The 22720-nt window shown below is 50.9% G+C and overlaps 2 protein-coding genes across 3 annotated transcripts; one reads left to right on the top strand and one right to left on the bottom strand.

Moving 5' to 3' along the window:
• Positions 1–4823: 4823 nt before the first annotated feature.
• On the top strand, positions 4824–9716 carry Npas4 (neuronal PAS domain protein 4). 2 transcript variants are annotated; one of them, XM_046444653.2, is made up of 8 exons: positions 4824–5136; positions 5866–6017; positions 6192–6294; positions 6410–6683; positions 6864–6973; positions 7293–7428; positions 7548–8977; positions 9581–9716. In XM_046444653.2, exons 1-8 carry the CDS (start codon positions 4962–4964, stop codon positions 9607–9609), a joined length of 2409 nt encoding a protein of 802 aa, XP_046300609.1. In that variant the 5' UTR covers positions 4824–4961; the 3' UTR covers positions 9610–9716. The 2 variants fall into 2 exon arrangements, with proteins under 2 accessions (XP_046300609.1, XP_046300610.1); XM_046444654.2 differs by lacking the exons at positions 4824–5136; positions 5866–6017; positions 6192–6294; positions 6864–6973 and having other exon boundaries at positions 6500–6683.
• Positions 9717–17084: 7368 nt separating this feature from the next.
• On the bottom strand, positions 17085–20124 carry Mrpl11 (mitochondrial ribosomal protein L11). The gene is made up of 5 exons (XM_046444594.2): positions 19845–20124; positions 19445–19540; positions 18706–18799; positions 18461–18620; positions 17085–17355 (listed from the first exon to the last, which is right to left on the bottom strand). Exons 1-5 carry the CDS (start codon positions 19965–19967, stop codon positions 17250–17252), a joined length of 579 nt encoding a protein of 192 aa, XP_046300550.1. The 5' UTR covers positions 19968–20124; the 3' UTR covers positions 17085–17249.
• Positions 20125–22720: the final 2596 nt, after the last annotated feature.

Below are 22720 nucleotides of genomic sequence, written 5' to 3'. Positions count from 1 at the left end.
TTCCTAGTCTTCCTTCCCAACTCCCAGCCCCGAGTGACCCCATTTCTGCAGCAAGTCTAGCACAGGAAGAAATGAGGAATCCCTTCTCTCCATCTCCCAGCCATTTGGCAGGAGGCGACGGTTCACTTGAAGGAGCGATGTGGCTGCAGTGGCTGGTAGCCAGGGCTTGGAGAAGGCCTCTGAGATTCAGGCTGGGACTGGAGTCAGGAGAGATGAGCTTCTGTGCTCCCCTAGAACATTCCTCTATGGCCCCAGTTTCCCTGGGGCTCAAATTAAACAGCCACAGCTGTAATCTAGGGAAGGGCACCGCCAGTGGCCTGGCGGATCTTGAGCTTGTCCACCTGTCTGTCCTGGTGCTGGCCTCCTTGCTCATCTTTTCATCCTCCCTGAAGCCCATCCAGTGATTCATTCATGTCCCTTCTCACTTTCTGTTCCTCTTCTCCCCCTCCTTGTCTTCCCTTCATCCTTTCTTTTCTTTCTCATGGACATATTTATCCAGAGAAAGACAAGATATATGCAGACAGCCCTCTGTCAAGATCTTTGCCCCAAATCTTCAGAAAACTGCCCAGGAGTCCCCATGCTCTCCCGAAGAACCAGATTTCCCATCCACCTTCCGACTCCTTCCCAGGAGTCATTCTCCTGGAAATCTCTGGAAATGGTACACCTCTTCTGTAATGGAGGTTGAGGTGTGATGTCCCCCTAGGTTCCCAATAAAGCTATGCAAGACAGAAGCAAGGAATCCTGTGGCCTGTTCTTGCTATAAAAAGGCCTTTTTCGGAAAAAATAATAAAGAAAGGAATCAGCCAATCCCTCCTCGATGCCATCACCTCTTCTTGGTGATTTTTCAGGGAAGGAGTGGGCGGGTTGCCATGGCAACAGATGCGAGCTCTGCTCAGTAAGGAAGGGACCTTGATATTTTTTTCTCTCATTCTCTCAGTTGTGTGTCTGTGTGTGTGTGTCTCTGTGTGTGTATGTGCGTGCTACACATGACTGTGCCCACACCAGGAATTTTTTTTAAGAACTAAAGAAAGCCCTTCTCTTCTCTCAGCTCCCCAAATATGGAGTGATGGAAAACCACTTACTCTTGCAGGCCAGGAAGGATCAGGATGGTTCCAGAGAAAGGGGAGTGTTCACGTGGGGCTGCCTTCCTCCATGTTTTTACTAGAAACTGCCTGTGACAAAGAGACCTTTGCACATGGTTGGGGGCTAAGGACTGGAAAGAAGGGAAGATGCTGGGTGGGGAGAAGACAGCAAAGGATAAATGGTACAAGAGACCAACAAGGGACATCAGAGAGAGCAACCAAGGTATACTGAGCCTGGGGATGCATGCAAGTCCACACACACCCTCAGATGCTGAGAGAGGGGACAGAGCAGACTCAGAGAGGGACACAAACACACACAGAGACACACAGGAAACTGTAAAAATAAATATACACAGGCACAAACATAGAACTACAAGCAATATAGGAAGGTGGAGAGTTTTTGAAAAGATGCACATCAATGAAAGCATAGGAAAATACACAAATGCACAGAGATAGACACACAGCTACAAAGACACATGCATACACATAGATACAGACCTACAGACATGTTTGGACAGACATGTTCAGATGCAGACACACAGGGATGTACAGTCTCAATCTAGTGAGCAAACATTCATTCTCATTCTCTCTCTCTCTCTCTCTCTCTCTCTCTCTCTCTCTCTCACACACACACACACACACACACACACTCCCTCTCTTAAATTGCCCAAGCATCCTCCAGTAATAGTGCATAACTGGGGTTGCTGGTGCTCATCCAGTAGGTTTGGCTAGGAGGCTCCCGCTCCCCCTCCCCCATTCTTTCTACATATGCACCCGAAGCCCCTCTCCCAATTCACTCCCCTGCCCACTTTCCAATAGCCCATGGGCTGTGATGCCCCCTCACAGGCTCCCAGTTCTTAGTCTGTTCTGCTGCTGCTGCTGCTGCCTGCCTATTGGGGGAAGAGTGGGTGACTCAGCCAGGCCAGGATGACTCACACTGACAGTATTTTTAGCAGCGGCCAGGAGCTCTCTAGCGTGCCAGCCGCCCCCCTCCTCCTGCTTGCTATTTCTGAACCGTCACTGGTGATATAAATAGCTCCTCTCCCACGGCCTGAAGCTGCTGCCAAGCTATTTTTGGTTCTGCACAGTTAAAAATAGTTTCACGGAGGTGGGAGGCAAGAGGAGTGGGAGCTGGCCTAGGGAGCGGAGACATCTAGAGCTTCTCAACTTGAATCTGAGTGGGCGAACTAGGATGAGCCCTCCTCCGCCCCCTCCCGTGTCCCTTTCTAGACCCTTCTTGCTTTCTAAAGCGCTTTCTCTCCAGTCCATTCTCCTGGAAAAATCCAAGGACTCTTCCCTCGAGCCCAATTCTCCTCCCTTGCTTACTCAACTCCCAGAGCCCAGGAATCTTGGCCCTTAGAGACCCCCACCCATTTATTCTCATAGAAAAAGGGGTCAGCTAAAGGGGGCTTCACCCTGAGCCTGTGTGGACGCGAGCCCTGCTTCGCTGTTCCAGGTGGCCCTAATCTGACTCGTGTGGCAATGCTTTCAGCACCGTGGACAGCGGCCAGGGCAACGTTCTTTCCTTGTGAATCTGCTCCTCCAACTGCTGCAGACTAGCTGGACCCAGTCAATAGACAGACCCCTCTTGTTACGGAGGGCGCCACGAATGTCTCCCAGCCAGGACCTAAAACAACAGTAGGTGAAGAAAACAGGAGGCCCGCCCTGGGTTTTCATATGGAAAGGGAGTCCAAAGATAAGGGGAACAGAAGCTGGAGTGAGGGGTGAGTGGGGACATTGGTAGTTAGAGATGAAAAATGCAACCGAGACATACATCCTGAAGGGACCACCTCTCCATCATTCAGGTCCACAGAGTTGGAGACAGACTCATGCACACCATTCCCCCACCTCAATTGTGCCACTGACCCTAGGATGGTTTGTGTGATGGCCCAATCTCTGCCCAAATAGCACAAGACCATCAGGACCGGGTCTCCACAGGCACAGATCCCTCTTCTATGACATCCTCAGTTGCCTCTTCTTCCTCCCATGCTGCCCATCTTGCTACCACCCATTTCGATGAGGACTGGGAGTTTCTTGACCCCAAACATTTCTTCTTGGTGTCAAAGTTCATATTCACCCTTCCTGTGTGACTCTCTACAATCAGGCCAACCCCTCTCCCTCAATTTTTATGTGGTTTCATTTCCAGTATACCCCCTTCTCCCCCAAATAACTTTTCAGATAAAAATATCTTCTAGACCACTCCCTGTTCCCTTTATGGGATCCTGGGATAAGAGGCAACCTATTTCCCCTGTGGACAGCAGTCATGTGTGGTGAATGGAGAAAGAAGATAGTAGGGAAAGAAAGGCCACACGATGTGGACACGACCTGACAACGAAAAAAAGACAGACGTGATGGAACAGAAGGGGAACCTTAGGGGGCTAGGGGGCGCATAAACCCAGGACAGGCTACCTAGCATGCAATAAGATTTTTAAAACTGAGGGTGTGGGGGGGCGGAGAGTTGAAGACGGAGAGACAGCAAGGAATCTTAGAGCTGAAACTGGGGAGAGGGTTGCAGGGAGGCGTGGAGGAGAGCCCGGCCGAGTTTAAGGGTCCCTGGTAGGTGCTGCAGTCGCGGAGGAACCAGTGCGGCCCCCTCACTTCCCCGCAGCCTCCCCCTCTTCCCTGCCGAAGCAGGGGGGGGGGGAGCTCGCGGAGCTGCGCAGAGGCCGCCAGGCCCCGCCCGCCGCGGCGGCTGCGGCAGAGGATTCCTGTCCTAATATGGAGCTGGGATTCCCCCGGCCCCGCCCCCGCCCCCGGCCCGCGGGAGCGATCGAGGCTCCCCGAGGGCGGGGTAACCGCTCGCTTTGGGGACCGGCAATGCGGCGGGGGGTTGGGGAGGCCCCTGGGTGAAGACCGCACTGTGCCCTGGGTCCCTGCCTCAGTTTCCCCCCGTCAGCGACTAAGGTTAATTAATCGACAGAGAAACGAAGATTCATTGCAGACTACAGCGTTGGTATTCCTAGTCTCGTTGGTATTCCTAGGACCAAGGCCGGACTCCACTGACGCCTTTCCCACAGAACCCCCACCTTTCCATCCCATCCTAGGGACTTAGACCCCCATGTAACTACCCCTGATAAATCACCAAGGTGGAGGCTTGGGAAGGGGAAGGGAATATTAGTATATTAGTTCTTTGAAAATGGACAAGGGAATCCCAGACTGAATAGACCCGAGGAAGGAATCCCAGGTGTGACCTATCCCCCAAAGGCCAGGGAAAGTCCGTGCCCTCCCACTTATATGATCTTGACCTTTGCCTGGCAAATGAGGAGGGGGATTTGCCAATGACCCGGTTCCTCCCCCTTCCCTTATCTCCTTAAAACTCGCTGTCGGTATCAGCCCCTTCTTGCCCTCCACGCTCTCTTGCAGGGGTCTTGAGACCGCCCTGTCCTGTGCCCTGTCCCTTCCCCCAACACACTGGGAAACCTGAGTCCCCACACCCCCGTTTCAGGCTTTTCTAAGGCAGCGCCAGGCTCTGCTCAGCTCCCGCCAGCCGCGGCCCCCTCCGCAGCCTGTCTTCTCCCCCTTCTCCCGGCCCCCCTCCCGCTCTTGTTCAACGTCATGGGATGACGTTGGAAGCCGGGGAGGGAGGAGGAGCGCCCCCCCTCCCCAGTTAGCGGCTCCCGCTGCAGCTTGCTTAGCCCAGCCTCCCGCTTTCCCGCCCCCCCCGTCTCTAAAACGAGCCCCCCACGCCTGGCAGGAGCTATATAAGGCGGAACGAGGCAGGCGAGGGGGGCAGCGCAGCCGAGCGGAGCCCAGGAGAGGAGAGAGAGAGCGAGAGCCGGAGCGAGAGACTGGGAAGCAAGGAGGAGGAAGCCGCCGGTGCGTCGGGACAGGAACGCAGGTGTTCGGAGCGCCGGAGCTGGAGCTCCACAGCCGGCAGTCATGTACCGCTCCACCAAGGGCGCCTCCAAGGCGCGCCGCGACCAGATCAACGCCGAGATCCGGAATCTCAAGGAGCTGCTACCGCTGGCCGAAGCGGACAAGGTCCGGCTGTCCTACCTGCACATTATGAGTCTTGCCTGCATCTACACTCGCAAGGGTGTCTTCTTCGCTGGAGGTGAGCAATCTGGGGCTAGCTACGGAGACCCAAACTGGCGGGCACCGGGGACAGTGGATCTGAGGGAACTCGCTGGGACTGCTGCATGTCCAAGGCAGCATGTTGGCGAGCTCAGGAGAGAAGGGACTCGGGGGGACTCGGAGGACTCGGGACTTCCTACTTTTCTTCCTGAGCTCTGTCGTCCAGACCTCACTTTAGTTTGGGATGAGGGTTAGAGAGCCTGAATGGTGTTACTAGAACCAAATTTAGGGAAGGAAAAGAGCCAGGACAGAATGGCTGTACTCCCCACCAGCTCAGAGCACCCCAGGAATCCGGTGAGGGAAGCCTGGGAAGTTGCAGGGACAAGCCTAGAGGAAGGGCAGCTGCAGTTTGCCACCCTGAAGGGCTCTACTGATGGCTCTGGGGCGCTGTCCGCGGTGCTGACCGCAACGACTGCATTGAGGCGCTGTCTGCGGTGCTGAACCCAAGTCCACTTGGGAGCTCTGTCCACGGTGCTGACATCCAGGGCCGATGAGGCTCGGGGCCCGCTCAGAAGTGTGAGGGCTCGCTGGCTGGGGAGTTCCAGCAACAGGTCCGCTGGCCAAAAGCTGCGGACAGCGGGTCAACAGGTGTTTGCAGAGGAAGGTCTATGAGAAATTCCTCTGGCTTCTCTGAAACTCCCCGAGCCTTCCTCACTTCTGCTTTGCCTGCCAATCTTATCTTGACTCACCATGTCTTCTCATCCCACAGGCACTCCTCTGGCTGGCCCCACAGGGCTTCTCTCAGCTCAAGAGCTTGAAGACATCGTAGCAGCACTGCCTGGATTTCTGCTTGTTTTTACAGCTGAGGGGAAGTTGCTGTACCTGTCTGAGAGTGTGAGCGAGCATCTGGGACACTCGATGGTGAGTACTGAGAGTGTCTTCAGCTCAGACTGGGGTGTGAATTATGTACAATGAGCTTTCTACTCCTAAGAAACTGAGAGTTATTGGAGAGGGAGGGATCCTGCACTGGAAGATGCTATGGGCCAAAGATTTTCTCTTGCTGTCTTCACTAATGGTCATCTTTCTTTCCTTCAGGTGGACTTGGTTGCCCAGGGTGACAGTATCTACGACATCATTGACCCAGCTGACCACCTCACTGTGCGTCAACAACTCACCCTGCCCTCTGCTCTGGACACTGGTAAGAACTGCCTTCTTCCTTCAGTCCAGTCTCCCTCTGCTTCCCTGTTCCACCCCATTGACCATCTTTCTCAGCCACCCACACTCTTAATATTTTTTTTTCCTTACCCATCTAGATCGTCTCTTCCGTTGCCACTTCAACACCTCCAAATCTCTTCGGCGCCAGAGCGCAGGCAACAAACTGGTGCTTATTCGAGGTCGATTTCATGCTCACCCACCTGGGGCCTACTGGGCAGGAAATCCTGTGTTCACTGCCTTCTGTGCCCCACTGGAGCCAAGACCCCGCCCTGGCCCTGGCCCCGGCCCTGGCCCTGGCCCTGCCTCACTCTTCCTGGCCATGTTCCAGAGCCGGCATGCTAAAGACCTTGCCCTACTGGACATATCTGAGAGGTAAGCCCAGAGTTCTCAAACCTCAGGAGGAAGGCAGACCAGAGATGATGGGACCCTAGATTCTGGAGTCAGGGGCAGGGAAGATGGGATTTAGTGGGCAGAGAACCTGGGAGGGAGTGAGATGCATGTGTTCCAAGCAAGGAAAACACAAAGTTGAACTCACCCTTTCCACTTTCCCAGTGTCCTAATCTACCTGGGCTTTGAGCGCACTGAACTGCTCTGTAAATCATGGTATGGACTGCTGCACCCTGAGGACCTGGCCCATGCTTCTGCTCAACATTACCGCCTATGTGAGTGTCCAGAGAGGCTGGGGACAAGACAGGGAGCTGGGAAAGGGCATAGGAGACCAGACCAATAATGGACTATGGTCAGGGCTGATGTTGGGGAGGTACCAGAGTAAACCTCAGGGTGAAGGGTCAAGGCGAGAATAGAACCAAGCTGGGGAACTCTGAGTGTCAAGGTCAAGGTGGGGAGTGAGAGGTGCAGGTTAGGGTAGTCAGAAAAGAAGTTGTTGGGCTCCCTCAATTCAGTGGAGAAATGAGCAAGGTGGAAGTTTAGGTGGTGTCACTTGGTGGGTATCCTAACCCTGCATCTCTTCTTTCTCCCCAGTGGCTGAGAGTGGAGATATTCAGGCAGAGATGGTCGTGAGACTACAGGCCAAGTCTGGAGGCTGGGCGTGGATTTACTGCCTGTTATACTCAGAAGGTCCAGAAGGCCCTATTACTGCCAATAACTACCCAATCAGGTGAGCTGCAAAGACAGGGCCCTGGGGGGCAGCCAAGGTCTGTATGCAAGAGATGCAAATCAGAGAACGGCTCTGGGAATGGACACCAAACCCTTATGGCTGCCTCTTCTCTTCTCCAGTGACTCGGAAGCCTGGAGCCTCCGCCAGCAGCTGAACTCTGAAGACACCCAGGCAGCTTATGTCTTGGGCGCCCCGACTATGCTGCCCTCATTTCCTGAGAACATCCTCTCCCAGGAGCAGTGTTCTAACCCACTCTTTACCCCACCCCTGGGGGCTCCCAGAAGCACTGGTTTCCCAAACACTCCTGGACTAGGTGTTGTCTCAGCATCAGAAGAGCTTCCCCGACCACCTAAAGAGCTGGATTTTAGTTACCTGCCATTCCCTTCTGGGCCTGAGCCTTCTCTCCATGCAGAACTGAGCAAGGATCTTGTGTGTACCCCACCCTACACACCCCACCAGCCAGGAGGCTGTGCCTTCCTCTTCAGCCTCCATGAGCCCTTCCAGACCCATCTGCCTGCCCCATCCAGCTCACTCCAAGAACAGCTGACTCCAAGCACTGCAACCTTCTCTGATCAGTTGACGCCCAGCAGCGCAACCTTCCCAGATCCACTAACCAGCCCACTCCCAGGCCAGTTGACCGAAACCTCAGCCAGAAGCTATGAAGACCAACTGACTCCCTGCACCTCTACCTTCCCAGACCAGCTGCTTCCCAGCACTGCCACCTTCCCGGAACCTCTGAGCAGCCCTGCCCATGAGCAGCTGACTCCTCCCAGCACAGCATTCCAAGCACCCCTGAACAGCCCCAGCCAAACTTTCCCAGAGCAACTGAGTCCCAATCCCACCAAGACTTACTTCGCCCAGGAGGGATGCAGTTTTCTCTATGAGAAGTTGCCCCCAAGTCCTAGCAGCCCTGGTAATGGGGACTGCACACTCCTGGCCCTGGCTCAGCTCCGGGGCCCCCTGTCTGTGGACGTCCCCCTGGTGCCTGAAGGCCTGCTCACACCGGAGGCCTCTCCAGTCAAGCAGAGTTTCTTCCACTACTCTGAGAAGGAGCAAAATGAGATTGACCGTCTCATCCAGCAGATCAGCCAGTTGGCTCAGGGCATGGACAGGCCCTTCTCAGCTGAGGCTGGCACTGGGGGATTGGAGCCACTTGGAGGACTGGAGCCCCTGGACTCCAACCTGTCCCTGTCGGGGGCTGGCCCCCCTGTGCTCAGCCTGGACCTGAAACCCTGGAAATGCCAGGAGCTGGACTTTCTGGCTGACCCTGATAACATATTCCTGGAAGAGACGCCCGTGGAAGACATCTTCATGGATCTCTCTACTCCAGACCCCAATGGGGATTGGGATTCAGGGGATCCTGAGGCAGAGGGCCCAGGAGGGGCCCCATCGCCTTGCAACAACCTGTCCCCAGAAGACCACAGCTTCCTGGAGGACCTGGCCACCTATGAAACCGCCTTTGAGACAGGTGTCTCAGCATTCCCCTACGATGGGTTTACTGATGAGTTGCATCAACTCCAGAGCCAAGCTCAAGACAGCTTCCATGAAGGTGAGTGCAGCCCAAAATATCAAGAATATGTCCTTGTCCTTCCAATGAGATTCAGGGTAGGCTTGGGGGAATCTGTTCCCCTCTCTATTAATTTTGCTAAAGGTAGCAGTGAGGGTAAATGTCGTGGCAGGCAGGGGCTGGGGATTGATGGCTGTAGAATCCTTTGGGAAGGTGTATGCTTCCTAACTTGGAGACGCCACCCCATTTTACAAGTGAAGACAATCAATGTCCCAGAGTAAAGAAACTGTCCTTAGGCCACATAAACATGGCTGAAAATTGATTCGAGTTCTGTTGATTGAGTTCTATCCCCTAAAGGGGGTGCCGAACAACAGTTTGTAGAAATTGAGGAAAGAAAGAGGATGAGGCTGAGCCCCTGGCTCTATCACGGTTAGTTCCCTGCTATGGCCCCATCATTTCCGAAACTACAACCATAGTTTCACGCCATCTGGACAAATTTCCTCTTGTCTGCTGAGCTTAGATGATCCGGTCATTGAGCCAACATATTTGACACCCATCCTATCTGTGCCACACCCTCAACCCTAGGATGCTCTTTTCTAATAGGCCTGACTGACTCTCTCCCTCCCTCCCTCTCTCTCTCTACAGATGGAAGTGGAGGGGAACCAACGTTTTGAATAAGTCTGTGACTTAACGTCGTCAAGTATGGCATATTGTCATCAAGACGTGGAGCCGCTCTCCACCCCCCCGGGACTGTTGGGGGGATTCTGGGGGCCAGAGGGGGATATATCTGATTTCCCAGGCCCTGAGAGATTTGGGGGGGTGGTGGGAGGGCAAGGGAGGGGAGCTTCTTTTTAAACTCAAGAGACTTCGAGCGATCCCAGTTTCCATTTCAATCTGTATTCACTCGTAGTGAGTTTCCTTGAATGCGATTTCAAGCGGAGAATGGGGGAGTCTCACTTCCCCCCCGCGCTGCCCCATGGGCCTGGGCCAGTTCTCCACTCCTAGGGGCCAAGCCACCCCTGGGCCTTCGTGGGGGAAAGGCAGGGCCCACCTGGGCCAGCCTGTGCCCTGAGGGGCTCTTGACACCCACGTAGAATTCTCTACACACCAGTAACGGGATTTCAATTCCGATGGACTCCGCCGCCCTGGCGGCCCTTCCTGTGACTTTTGCGCCCCGCGCCTGGGGTGGGGGGTGCGAAGAGACGCTACGTTCCTTTCCGATGGAGGAAGGCAGACCTGCCGACACACGTGTGCTTGCACGAACGCGTGTACCTGGTGCGGGATCACCCGGCCGCCAGACTGCCTGGGCCTGCCCAGACGGCCACCTCGTGGTGCTGTGGTGACTTTGTAGCCAACTTTATAATAAAGTCCAGTTTGCCTTTTTGGTAATTCCAGTGTCATGACTGCTGTGAAAAAGGAAGGATGGGGAGTGAGAAAGTGGGGGGCTGGGGAAACCTGGGGTCAGGATATAAACTCTGGACCTGCTTGGGCCCTGCATTTCTCCATGCGCATACTCCCATGGCCCTCTAATCTGCATGTATCCTGTGGCACCTGTAGTGCCAGGAGCTGGAGCATTGGATGAAGCACATGCTACTCCCTGCCCTTGAGGTGCTTGGTGTCCCATCCTAGAGGATATTGGGTTCTCCTACCTGCTCCAAGCCTAGTGTTCACAGAGAGGGAGCCAACAAAGGGCCTGGGATAACCTGGGGATTCAGCCTGGCCTTGGTCCTAAACGTGGTTTTGACACTTTTGAACACGAGTTCTTTCTTCGCCTGGGCTTGTGTGCAAAGTGACATCCTTGTGAGACACTGGAAACGACAACCACCTCTGTTATCCTTTCATAGGGCTTTTGTCCGACAAACACCTTTACATCCCTCAGTCACAGCAATAGGTCTTCTTTTCACTGAAAAGAAACTGAGGCTCATAGGCTAAAGGCAATTTGCCCCCACAGTTGCTGAGAGGTGAAGGTGGGCAACATACCCACATCACCCTCATCCCAGCCCTGGGTTTATTTTCTCTGCTTCCAAAGCCAGAGAACCACTGTTTCAAATTATCCCATCCCAGGTTTCCCAAGAAGGGGTGACTTGGGCCTGAGCAGGGGCCTCTCCTCCAAGCGCAGGATAAGAAACCCCTTCCTTTTGTCCCTTCTAGGTCTGTAAGCAGAGGGGAGCAGAACTCAATGGATCAAGAGAAGGAAGTTTCAAACATGCTTGAAGGCTCAAAAGCCACAGGGTATAGCTGATGAGGGTCAAATGAAAATTAGGAGACAGAAAGACCTGGATTCAAATCTCAGCTACACCCATTATTTGCTAAGTGGGTCCCAAACCCCAGTTTCTTCACAGGTGAAGTGAGGTGATGAAAGATTCTTGTCTCCCAAAGATACTCTTAGGACTGGATGGGATCTCTCTTGAAGCAGATAAACACAGAAAAAACTTAGTTGTTGAGTTAAACCAGAAGACAATGGCAACCTGAAGACCTACAGAAGCCTCTTTCTCAAGGAAAGAAATGTGACTCTAAGCTCCACACAGGGGCAGGATTTCAGGAGCTGGGAAGACATCCATGAGAAATCCCCTAACCTTCCTCTCATTCCAAAGCCTCTGGCTCTGGGGCCAGGTTCTTCAGAGGATCCCTTAGGTCCTAGGGACCTGTCACCCCTTTCCCTCCTTGGATGGGTCCTTGGGTATAACAGGAGGGTGGAGTCTTGCCCTCTACCTTCCTTGTACATCTGTTCTCCATCTTGGACGAAAGAACTGTATTGTCAGCCCAGAGAGGATCCTTTCTTAACTCTGCTCTATCCCTAGCACCAAGCACAGGGCCAGCCCATAGCAGGCACACAGGAAAGTATTCTGAGAAGACAATTTCTGAAGATCTCTCCAAGGGTTTGAGTTAAAAGTGCCAATTTCTGCTAGAGAAATATTGTTCCTAAGTTCCCAGAGAACAAAGAGCTATAACTTTTAGCTTGGAATCTTAAGTGACCATGAGCCCAAGACACATTGGTGTTACATCTGAAAACTGACCTGGTCATTAAAAACAAGGAAAGTTGGAGGAGTTATCAAAGCCTAGAGGAACCTAAGAAAACATAATGAGGGAATGTAACATGGTATACTGAGGCAAAGAAAGTATGCGAGTTAGCAAGGAAGTCTGAATATAGTCTGGAATTTTTTTAAGTTGTAGATGGACACAATACCTTTATTTTATTTATTTACTTTTTTATGTAGTACTGAGGATCAAACCCAGTGCCTCACACTTGCTAGGCAAGCGCTCCACTACTGAGCTAGAACCCCAGCCCCAAGTCTGGAATTCTTATAAAAATGTGTCAGTATTGGCTCATCACTGTGACAAGTGTACCATATCAGATGTTAATAATAGGGGAATCTGGGTGTGGAGTGTGGGGGAGAACTCTGCTATTGTCACAACTTCTCTGTAAGTCTAAATCTATTCTCAAACAAAACGTTTTTGAAATAAAATACTAAGAAATGAAAATTTTTTGTGTATGAAAAAAAGAAACACCACCCTGGCATTTGGTGATGGTAGAGACTCTGTTCTGAGGAGAAGACTCCACGTTCACATCAAGAGATCCAGCCCACCTGGGCCAGAACAGGAAAAGGATGAGGAGAGCCAATGGCGCCACCTGCTGGAAGAAGCACCTGCTGCTGTTCCTTGTTGACTGGAACCAGTGTCAGAGCATCAATTCCGTCTTAGAACAGATGGGTAAACTGAGGCTGAGGGCCAGGAAAGGACTTGCCCAATGGCACTCCTAGAGAGGCTAAAGAAACCATATCTGACCCTGGGGGTAACTGCTGTCCTGGGAGCAGAATGAATAAGAGAAGGCTCAAGTTTGGGGTCATGAAGACTGAGCTCAAGTAATAGCTCTGCCCTCTCATTTTCTCATGTGACACCCGTGTGTGCCAGGAGCTAGGAAACCGAAGACAGACACAATCATAGAGCTCATACCCAGGTTGTGGGAAAACACAGCGAAAAGTAAAATGTCTAAAAGGAGAGTGCAGCGGGTGGGGAAGGAAAGAACCCGAGTTCCGTGGTAGAGTAACCAGTTCAAATGGGAGTGAGGTGACATTGAACCGAGACCCGGAAGACAAGAAAGAGGAAGAAGGTGCCAATCAAAGGAAAGTGGGAGGAAGGGCATTAAACAAGAACGGATTTGACCTGTTTAAAGAATAGAAAGCAAGTCAGTGCCTGGATCACAGCGAGCAGAAGTGATCAGAGGAGAGGAGAACTGTCGCTCCACGTTCAGGAGGAGTCCCGCCAAACCTCCTGCTCCTTTGTTGCAATTTCCACGGTTGTTAACTATTACTTTTGTATGTATGGGAATAATTGTTGTTAAACTTCCATCTCTGAAGGCAAGACCTGTGTCCGTCACATTGACGACTATGTCCTCAGTACTGGTGGCTCTGAACATGCAAGCTCAAAAACTGTTAGACAAATAACATTCATTAGAGCAGGGCATAGTGGTACATGCCTGCAATCACAGCGCTCTGGAGGCTGAGGCAGGAGGATCATGAATTCAAAGCCAGTCTCAGCAACTTAAGGAGACCCTAAGCAACTTAGTGAGACCCTGTCTAAATAAAATTTAAAAAGGGCTGGGGAATGTGGCTCGGTGGTTAAGCACCCCTGGGTTCAATTTCCCAGTACTAATAAACAAATATTCATTATAAGTAGTTTGTAATTTTTTGAAAATGCAATCAATAAAATACCCAACAGTTGAAGACTTAGTTAAATAAATTATGGTCACCAAGAAGACAGGGTACAACGGGGCTGCGATTGTGGCTCAGCGGTGGAGCGCTCACCTAGCACTGGTGGGGCCCAGGTTCGAGCCTCAGCACCACATAAAAGTAAAGGCATTGTGTTGTGTCCATCTACACCTAAAAAATAAGTTTTTTTAAAAAAAGAAGAAAAAAGGATACAAGCCTTCACTGAAATTGTTTCAGTGACAGAGCATGGTGGAGCGTGCCTATAGTCCTCACACTCAGAAGGCTGAAACTGGAGGGAGGGTTACTTAAACCCAAGTGTTCAAGGCCAATCTGGGCAACATAGGAAAAAAAAAGCAGGCTGGTCCTGGTGGCTCACTCCTATAATCCCAGCAACGTGGGAGTCTGAGATGAGAGGATCACAAATTCAAGTCCAGCCTAGGAAACAGCAAGACTCTGTCTCAAAAAAAACAACTGGGCGGGGGGGAGGTGTTAGGGTTGTAGCTCAGTGGTAGAGTGCTTGCTTAGCACATGTGAGGCAGGGATTTGATTTTCAACACCACACAAAAATAAGTAAATTTTAAAAAGATACTGTGTCCATCTACAACTAAATAGATTTTATATATATATATATATATATATATATATATATAAATAAATAAAATAACCTGGGGATGTAGCTCATTAGTAGAGTACCTTTGAGTTCAATTCCCAGTGACAAAGTCTGAGAAAGATAATCAGTAATGAGACATGTTCTAAATAATTGCTAAGTTAAAAGTAGACGACAGGGCTGGGGTTGTGGCTCAGCAGTAGAGTGCTCATCTAACATGTGTGAGGTCCTGGGTTCCATCCTCAGCACCACATAAAGATAAATAGATAAAGGTATTGTATCCATCTACAACTTAAAAATATTTTTTTAAAAAAAGTAGACTATAAGATGGGCACAGTGATACACGCCTGTAATCTCAGCAGCTTGGGAGGCTGAGGCAGGAGGATCGCAAATTCAAAGCCAGCCTCAGCAACTTAGTGAAACCCTGTCTCAAAAAATAAAATGGGCTGGGGATGTGGCTAGTGGTTAAGTGCCCTGGGTTCAATCTCTGGTACAAAAAAAAGTTGACTACAGCTGACTGTGACTATGGGCCCCTTTTTTGGTTGCTTTTTGTAATGCTGTGGATGGAACCCAGGGCCTCAGGTATGCTAGGTAAGCACTCTACCACTGAGCTATGACCCTAGCTTCCAATCTGTTTTAAATATTTTTTAGTTGTATTGGACACAGTGGGGACAAGTGCATGGAGTACTTTATACATGGCATATGTTAAGGGCGTCTGAGTGGCAGGCCACTCCCCTTGTGCTTAGTGCATGAGCGGCAGACCACTTACCCCTTAGGCACAGCCCTGGGTGTGAGGCCATGGGTTGCAGTCCCTGTGCTTGCTCCATGGCCCACTCCTCCATTGGTCGCTGCAAGGGCAGTTAACAGACATTGCATTGGTGGCTGCCTGTAATCTGCTTAGCTACTGCCTGAGTAAATATACGTGGTAACTGCGCAATAAAATCAGACCTGCTTCCTGCTTGGTCTCCGGAGGTCTTGATTAGTGATTCCACAGCCACACTCTCCTCTAGCCTGTTCCATGGACCTCCTCGCTGGATGAGAGAGAGCCCTCACAGGACACAATACCTTCACTTTATTTATTTTTATGTGGTGCCAAGGATTGAACCCAGGACCTCACATGTGCTAGGTGAGCACTCTGTAGGCTGAGCCACAACTCCAGTCCTCCAATCTGTTTTTTAAAAAACCTTACATATAAACAAAAATGCAGAGAAAAAGGCTAGAAAACATGACATCAAGTTATTGGCAGTAGTAGTATCTGGATGGTGGGATTACAGATTTTAATTTTCTTAAAGGTGTTTTTCTATACTTACCAGTTTTCTCAGTGTAAAATGTGTCCAGCACATGCAGATGCCCAGTAAGTGCAAATTTCTCCCTCCATTCCTCTTAGGACACGAATTCTTGACATTCTGAATAACAGGGAAAGTGGGGCCAAGGGCTTCGCAAGGATTTCTGGGGCAAGTACCTACTGAAGCTTTGATTCTTTTGCAGGTCTACAGTGGGAACCTGCACTAGTTCATGTTAACCAAGTTCAGAAGCTTGGGAGAGGGCTGGGTGTAGCGCAGTGGTAGCACACTGGCTTTACATGCTGGGTTTCCTACTCAGCATTGCAAAAAATAGACAAAATTCAGCTAAACAGAGTGGTTGTGAGTAGCCTCAGGAACTGGGGCACTGTATGTAGTAACCCTGCCTGAGGCTGTGATCTGAAATCTCCCACAGGGTTGTTTCTGTTGAGGTAGCATTCCCTGAGAGATGAGATGTCTAATCAAAAATAAGCAACACTCTCGAGTCCTAGCATCCATGAACCCCAACTACCATACCCATCCTCTCCCCTCTGGGGCGGGAACGAAGACAAGATTGATTAGTTAGTGGTCCTGAGGACTGAACCCAGAGCCCCACATGCTAGGCTAGGGCCCTTCCGCTGAGCTTCAGCTCCATGCCTGACACAGGATTTCTTTTTTCTTTCTTTCTTTTTTTTTTTTTTTAAAGAGAGAGAGAAAGATTTTTTTTTTTTAGTTTTCGGTGGACACATCTTTATTTTATTTGTATGTGGTCCTGAGGATCAAACCCAGTGCCCCACGCATGCCAGGCGAGCGCGCTACCGACTGAGCCACATCCCCAGCCCCATGAACACAGGATTTCTAACCGGAAGGCCTGGCTTTGTCTCCTGCCTCTAGCAGCACCTCAGAACCTGACTGCCATGGTTTATTGCCCAAAGGTTCGCCAGCTGGAGGAGTGATTAACTGTGGCAGGATTAAGTGGTAGAAGCATTAAGAGCTGGAGCTTAGCCAAAGGTAAGTAGGTGATAGGGCTCCACTCTCATGAATACATCAATGCTGATCTCTAGGAGAGAAGGGGTTGTCATAAAGTGAGGCCAGCCCATGTGCTCGGTCCCTTCTGCATGTATGTTTCCCTTCTTACTTGGCCATGTTGTGTTGCATCCAAGGGGGCCCTCACTAGACCCCAATGCCATGTTGTTTGGACTTTACAGCCACCAAAATCATGAGCCAAATAAACCTCTCTTCTTTATAAAGTACTCAGACTCACATATTTTGTTGTAACAACATAAAAAAGACTAAGACACTGGGCAGGTTACTTTGCTGGGCTGAACCCCAGTATAGACATCCATGGGGCTGCATGAAGATCCCTATCTACCTCACAGGGCAGCTAGCATTAGTCCATGTTGATTCCTCAGGGATGGGGGGTACAGCTCAGTGACAGAGAACATGCTTAGCACGGATAAGACCCTGGGTTCCATCCTCAGCGCTACTAACAAATAATTAAATAAAAAGTGCTTGTCCTTCCCTAGGGTCCCAAGGCAGAAACTGACAGTGTGTGCCAACAAAGGATGTTTATTAGGGATTGATCCCTTGATATGGCCAGATATGTAAAAACACACATCATTTGAAGTCAGGAAAACACACATGTTGGTGTGACCTCCCTTCCCTCTGGCTCCCTTTCAGCTGCTTCCTTCAGACTCCTCAAGTGCAGAGGGCAGGGGTCACTTCTTGGCAGCTTCTGCCTGGGCTGCCAAATCTGCCTCTTTCTGAGCAGCCAGAAATTCAGCTCGCTCCTTCTGGAAGGCTGCCAGTTCTTCCACACTGAGGCTGCAGGTGAAAAAAGACAGATGGTTGATAAGTGGCCAGTCATAGGTGGAAGCTCACAAGGGTCCCCATCACCATTGCAGAGCCCAGCTGGGCCTGGCCCCTTTTCTCTCCTGGACTTCCCAGCCTCCACACTACTGCTCATCTGCTTCCTCTGCCAGGAATGCCACCCATACTCCTGTACCCCCCATCCTTTTATCTCCTTCTTAAAGCCCTCTTCATCCTGTGAGGCCTTGGCTATGCACTAGCTCAGATTAGCTGGCCCTTGCTCTGTGTGCCCAAACGTGTCCTTCTGAGGGCAGGGACCCAATCTATTCTTCTCTGCTCCCCATAAAAGTAAAGTTTGAAATAAGCTGAGTCTATCTCTGTTCCAGGATCAATCCCACTCCTGGGAGAAAAGTGTCAGCCTTGGTGGGGCATGACGCAGACAGCAAGAGACTGCCCAGAGCTGAGGCTGCTCTTGTCCCTGCTGTGGTCTGGGCCAGACACCTCCCACCCAATGCCTACCTCCAGAAAGTAAGTCCTAAGGTCACCAGAAGACCCCTGAGAGGACCCCTGTTAGCCTCAGAATCAAGTCTGAATGTGGGACAACAAAAACTGGTCCCTCCCTCTGACCATGTCCCAACTGCTGCTAAGACTACATTCCCACAAGGCAATGAACTCTGCTTCACTCTCTTACCTTCTACCTTTCATAGGGATCTTTCCACTTCTTGGATCATATGCCCCCAGTGCTTTTTCCTGGACTCTGCTCAGATGTCACCTCCCCACAAAAGTCCTTACTGACACACCAGGCAACACAGGAGCCCTCCTCTCTGCTCTCTGGGCATCCATTGTTCCTTTATCAGCAGTGACCATCTAGCAGCCTAATGCCCTATTATGGTTCTGCCTCAGGACTCTGAGCTCCTGAGGGTGGGCCAAGCACAACTCTCAATTAACGTCAAGAACTATGTCTAATACACAAAGCATGTTCCAAATGATGCATGAGGACCCAAGAACCTAAGGTCCTTGAAGTCAAAAGCTGACTCACTAAATGGACCCTCTTAGCTAGGACCCCAAATCAAGACCTTTCTGTGTCCTCTCTTCACACCACACCTCCCAGGACACTCACTCCTTCACCACGCGGATCCCCAGGGATCGGGCAGAGCCAACGATGGAGCGGACGACAGAGGACAGGTGTACATCCTGTAGGGCGAAGGCATCATCCTGGGCTTTGACCCGGGCAATCTCATATATGTGCTTCAAAGACACCAAGCCTGCCACCTCTTTCCCTGGGAGGAAGGAACAAGCTCTTCAGGTGTTACTGCTTTCTTCTCTAGAGCCCCCAGTATCTCAGGTGCCCACTCTGGCCCTCACCAGTCTGCCGGGCCCCCTTCTCAATCCCAGCAGCTGCCTTCAAGAAGTAGGAAACGGTGGGTTGTCCAATCTTGATTTCAAATGTCCTGTCAGGCTTAACAGAAAAAAAGAAACATGATGTCTTTTTTGTGTGCTCAGGCCCAGGGAACTTTTAATGTCCTATTCCTCCCTCCTCTCGGTATCTAACAGACCACAAAGCTATAGGGCAAAATAAATCTGCAAGAAACATCCCTGTCGAGTCTATTTCAAGCCCAACCTCTGCTCTGGAAGCCCTAGTGATGGAGGGACAAGGGGAAGGACTGCAAAATGGCAGGACCAGGCAGGTTCTGAAAAAAGATGGTCTAAGCTGGGCTTGGTGGGGCACCCCTGTAATCCCAGCTAGAACAGAGAGGTTGAGGTAGGAAGGTTGCAAGTTCAGGGCCGGCCTCTACAACTTGGGGGAACTCTGTCTCAAAATTTAAAAAGACCAAGGGACTGGGGGGTGTCGCTCAGTGGTACTTGCTTGCCTGAGGCCGTGGGTTCAATCCCCGGTACCAGAGAAAAGAAGAAAAAAAATATGTATGGTGTAGTCTTCACCGTGTGAGCGGGGACACTGCAGCCCAGTGATGGGAGAGTCCGCGCCAAGCTAGGGCCAGAGCAGCAACCCGGGTGACCAGGCCGTGGTGACTGAAGAACGTGGGGGGCGGGGGGGAGGAGGCGGTGATGAGAAGGAAACCAGGGACGAGTCCGCTCTCCGCACCTTCACAAAAATCTTCGTGGGCAGAGGAATGCCTTCTATAATGTCCTTCGTCCTCTCGTTGAACTCCTTGCAGAACTGGTTGATAGAAACGCCCCGCTGCGTGGGAAGCGCGACAGTCAGGGTCACCTCGCCCTCCCTACCGCGGGCTCCCACCTTCCCTCCTCCCAGGTCCGGCCCGCAGGTCCAGTCCGGGCGGGATGGCTCGTGTGCACCGCCCACCTGGTCCCCCAAGGCCCGCGGCGCCAGGCAGAGGAGGCGGGGGCCGGAGAGCTGCCAGCTGACAGGGCACAGCGCCTGCCGGGGGAGAGGTGGGCTTCGAGCCGAGGCCTCCCGGTGGCAGAGCCCGCGTACTAGCTCGCGCCCTCCCGCCTCCCACGCCGGGCTGCCGCCGCTGCTGCACCTGACCCAGGATGGGGCCGAGCGGGGGCCCGGGCATGGCCTGGCCTGCCCGCACGATGGTCCGGATCACGCCGCTGGCCTCGGGCTTCTTGAGGGCCCGAGTGGCGCGGCTCAGCTTCGACATGATGCGGGGCTCTCGGTCTTAGTTCACCTCAGGGTAGCACCAAGAGCGGTGCTATGGGCGCTGCCATCTTGGGCCAGAGATCAAGGGTCCTCACGTTAGGCGAGGGCAAGGGAGGCCACGAAGGGCGCCTTGTTTCAATCCTACCATTCTCCAACCTAGAAGACAGGCAGGGTTGGGGAAAGAAGGAGCTTAACTTGCCGCCTTCAAAGAGAACAACACGAAGGGTTTCAATACACACGATTTCCCAGGAACGCGCACCGGCACTGCCTTGGACAGCCAAGCAGGAGAGCGGGACCTCGATGCCCGCACAGCATTGTGGGTTTGGTAGTTTGAGCCCTTATGCAAGGCCTGCGATTTGCTAAGCGCTAGCGCACCATCTGCTGAACAGGGTGATAATCCTAGGGTTTGAAATGAACCTGGAGCCCGTGGGTTATTGGGAGTGGTAGTTTTTATTCTGTGAAGTGTTTCCTAAGGCGATGTGGTTACTAGTAGAGACCCTGGAAGCAACCCCGCTGGTTGCTCCTCTTGCTGGCTGTAACTGGTACTGTTTCCTCTCCTGTACAATGGTCACTATAACGTGTAGCACCTATCAGAATTGTTTTGAGGACTGACTTTGCAAAGTGCATTAGAACAGTGCCTGGGACCTACAAGGCATGTGCTGTTATTCTCTGTAAAATAAAGACAAAACTTTCCCGAAGTTATTGTGAAGCTTAATGGGCCCAGAACATTCGATACATCACCTGTGACCAATGAAATAAGACAGTATTTTGAATCATTTATTTTTTTTCTGAGCACTTACTATATGACAGGCACACTGCCAAGTGCTTTAAGGGCATTATTATCTCATTTAACTCTCACGACGACATGTAGTAAATACTTTTATGGTACACCTCTTACAAATGAGAAGGTGGAAACACACACACACACATACACACACAAAGGCTCCAAACACACCTTAGCCTGTTTCCCTGCCAGGGTGGGAAACTAACGTTGGGGTTATCAGATTACAGACCTTGTGCTGTTAACCACAACTCTATACTGCCTCATCTCATAAAATGAAAGAATCTACATAAAACCACGCTATAAACTGTGAGACATATAAAATTTTTATTATGAATTCTTGTTGGATTTACACTAATTAAATGTGGTTGTCCCTGCCTCTGAAGTCCATCAAAGGCTTCATAATGCTCAGCCTCATTAGTCATATGGAAGTAGGCTAGAAAAAATAAGGATAGGTAGAAAGGAGACCACAGAAGCCTTTGACTCTTAGAGTATCATAAGCCTAAGTGATTAATGGCTACATAAAATGCTAGCTTAAACATGCTAGTCTGTTCTTTAGACTAAATAAAGTAATAGGAAAATATTGCTAGAGACTTATGATGTGGTTATCAACCTAGAAATCCTGAAAGAATCAGACCATTGTGACCCGCTCTGTGCTCCCTGAGTGGGAGAGTGGAGCCCACCAGACCGACATCACCCCCCTGTACTCTCACATTCACTATTTACAGCTTCCTTTAAAATGAAGAGCCCTCAACCCCAGAAGTGTGTCTCACTCTTGACTGCCCACCCTTTCTCCCTTTGCTTTCATTCCTGAATGAATCTTGTTTTCCTTGTTTGTGCCTCTTTTGATGTGTCCTGAAATTCCTTTCTGTGTCTTAAGTCAAGAATCTGTCAGGGCTGATCTGGGGTCTCTTTGTCTTTTCTGCACACCCCTATCTAGTGGCAGTTTCAGGACTCTGGAACAAAGCGGTCTCTTTGATTTACTAGCAGCAAAACCTTAAGGAAGATAATTTACTTCCCTGTGCCTCAATTTCCATTCTAGGAAAATGCACTACAGTAGTCTGGACTTCACAGGAAATCAGTTAGTTGAGGTAACGCTCTTAGAAGAGGACCGTGAAGGGAAAGCAAGAAAGAGAGACAGAGACCAGGCAGAGATCCACACCAGAGTTTGTCAGAGCTGATAAATAAAGGCCATCTCTCTATAGTGGAGAGAGGCAAAGAAGGCTTGGGTTCCGGGACTTTTATGAGGCAGGCTCAGGAATCTGAGCTGAGAGAGTCCTAATGCAGGTGGTTAGGGGCTGGGTGGGTATGAGAGAATGGTGAGCCTTTCTTAGAAAGGCCCTTGGGTGGGAAAGGGAAACTTTTTCCTTACAATGGCAGCTGTCACTTAAGGTGGCCATCCAGATGCCAAGCAAGGACCTTATATTCCCACCCCCGTTTTTGTTTTTTATTGGGCCCCTTAGGGAACAGGGATGTAGGTCAATCTTCTGTAACTGCTTCCTGCTGGGAAGGGGCGGCATTTGAATCCTTCATTAGGGGACTAGATGTCATTGGAATGATGACAGAGGTTGAGTGGTGGTGGAATGCTGTCCCCAGTGCCCCAATTTTTGGTGAGGGATTGGTATTCCTGTAACAAAAGCTGGTTTATAGTTTGGCTAGAGATTTTTTGGATCTGGTCTTGAACAAATCTAATAACACAGGGGGCAAGCATTAACAGAAGACCTATGACAAGGAGAGGGGTCAGGAGAGGAAGTGCCCACTGGAGAAGGGGGTTACTGAGCTGCCATCCTTCAGCAGAGGAGAGTTGTGGTTTTCTATGTTCAAGGTCCTATTGGAGATGTTTCATCTTGTCCTTTTCTGTACCAGATTGATTGACATAAAAAGAGCATTCCTCCTGTAGGTGCAGACAAATTTCGTCTTTTTTTTGGCCTTTAAAAGATCAAGGCCCCTTCGATTCTGCAGCACCACAGCAG

Source organism: Marmota monax, unplaced genomic scaffold (genome assembly GCF_021218885.2).
Source record: "Marmota monax isolate L192 unplaced genomic scaffold, Marmota_monax_Labrador192_F-V1.1 WCK01_AAM20220418_F8-fsc00038, whole genome shotgun sequence".
Classification (NCBI taxonomy): domain Eukaryota; kingdom Metazoa; phylum Chordata; class Mammalia; order Rodentia; family Sciuridae; genus Marmota; species Marmota monax.
Note: the sequence above shows the minus strand (reverse complement) of the source record. Positions and strands in the feature narration are given on the sequence as shown.

Bases quoted from the DNA above. Each gene is read 5' to 3' on its own strand.
- Npas4 (XM_046444653.2), top strand. From the start codon at position 4,962: ATGTACCGCTCCACCAAGGGCGCCTCCAAGGCGCGCCGCGACCAGATC. The intron at 6,018-6,191 runs GTGAGTACTGAG...TCTTTCCTTCAG, and splicing joins AGCATCTGGGACACTCGATG to GTGGACTTGGTTGCCCAGGG. The intron at 8,978-9,580 runs GTGAGTGCAGCC...CTCTCTCTACAG, and splicing joins TCAAGACAGCTTCCATGAAG to ATGGAAGTGGAGGGGAACCA.
- Mrpl11 (XM_046444594.2), bottom strand. From the start codon at position 19,967: ATGTCGAAGCTGAGCCGCGCCACTCGGGCCCTCAAGAAGCCCGAGGCC. The intron at 18,800-19,444 runs GTGCGGAGAGCG...TTTTCTGTTAAG, and splicing joins CCACGAAGATTTTTGTGAAG to CCTGACAGGACATTTGAAAT. The intron at 18,621-18,705 runs GTGAGGGCCAGA...CCTTCCTCCCAG, and splicing joins GAAGGGGGCCCGGCAGACTG to GGAAAGAGGTGGCAGGCTTG.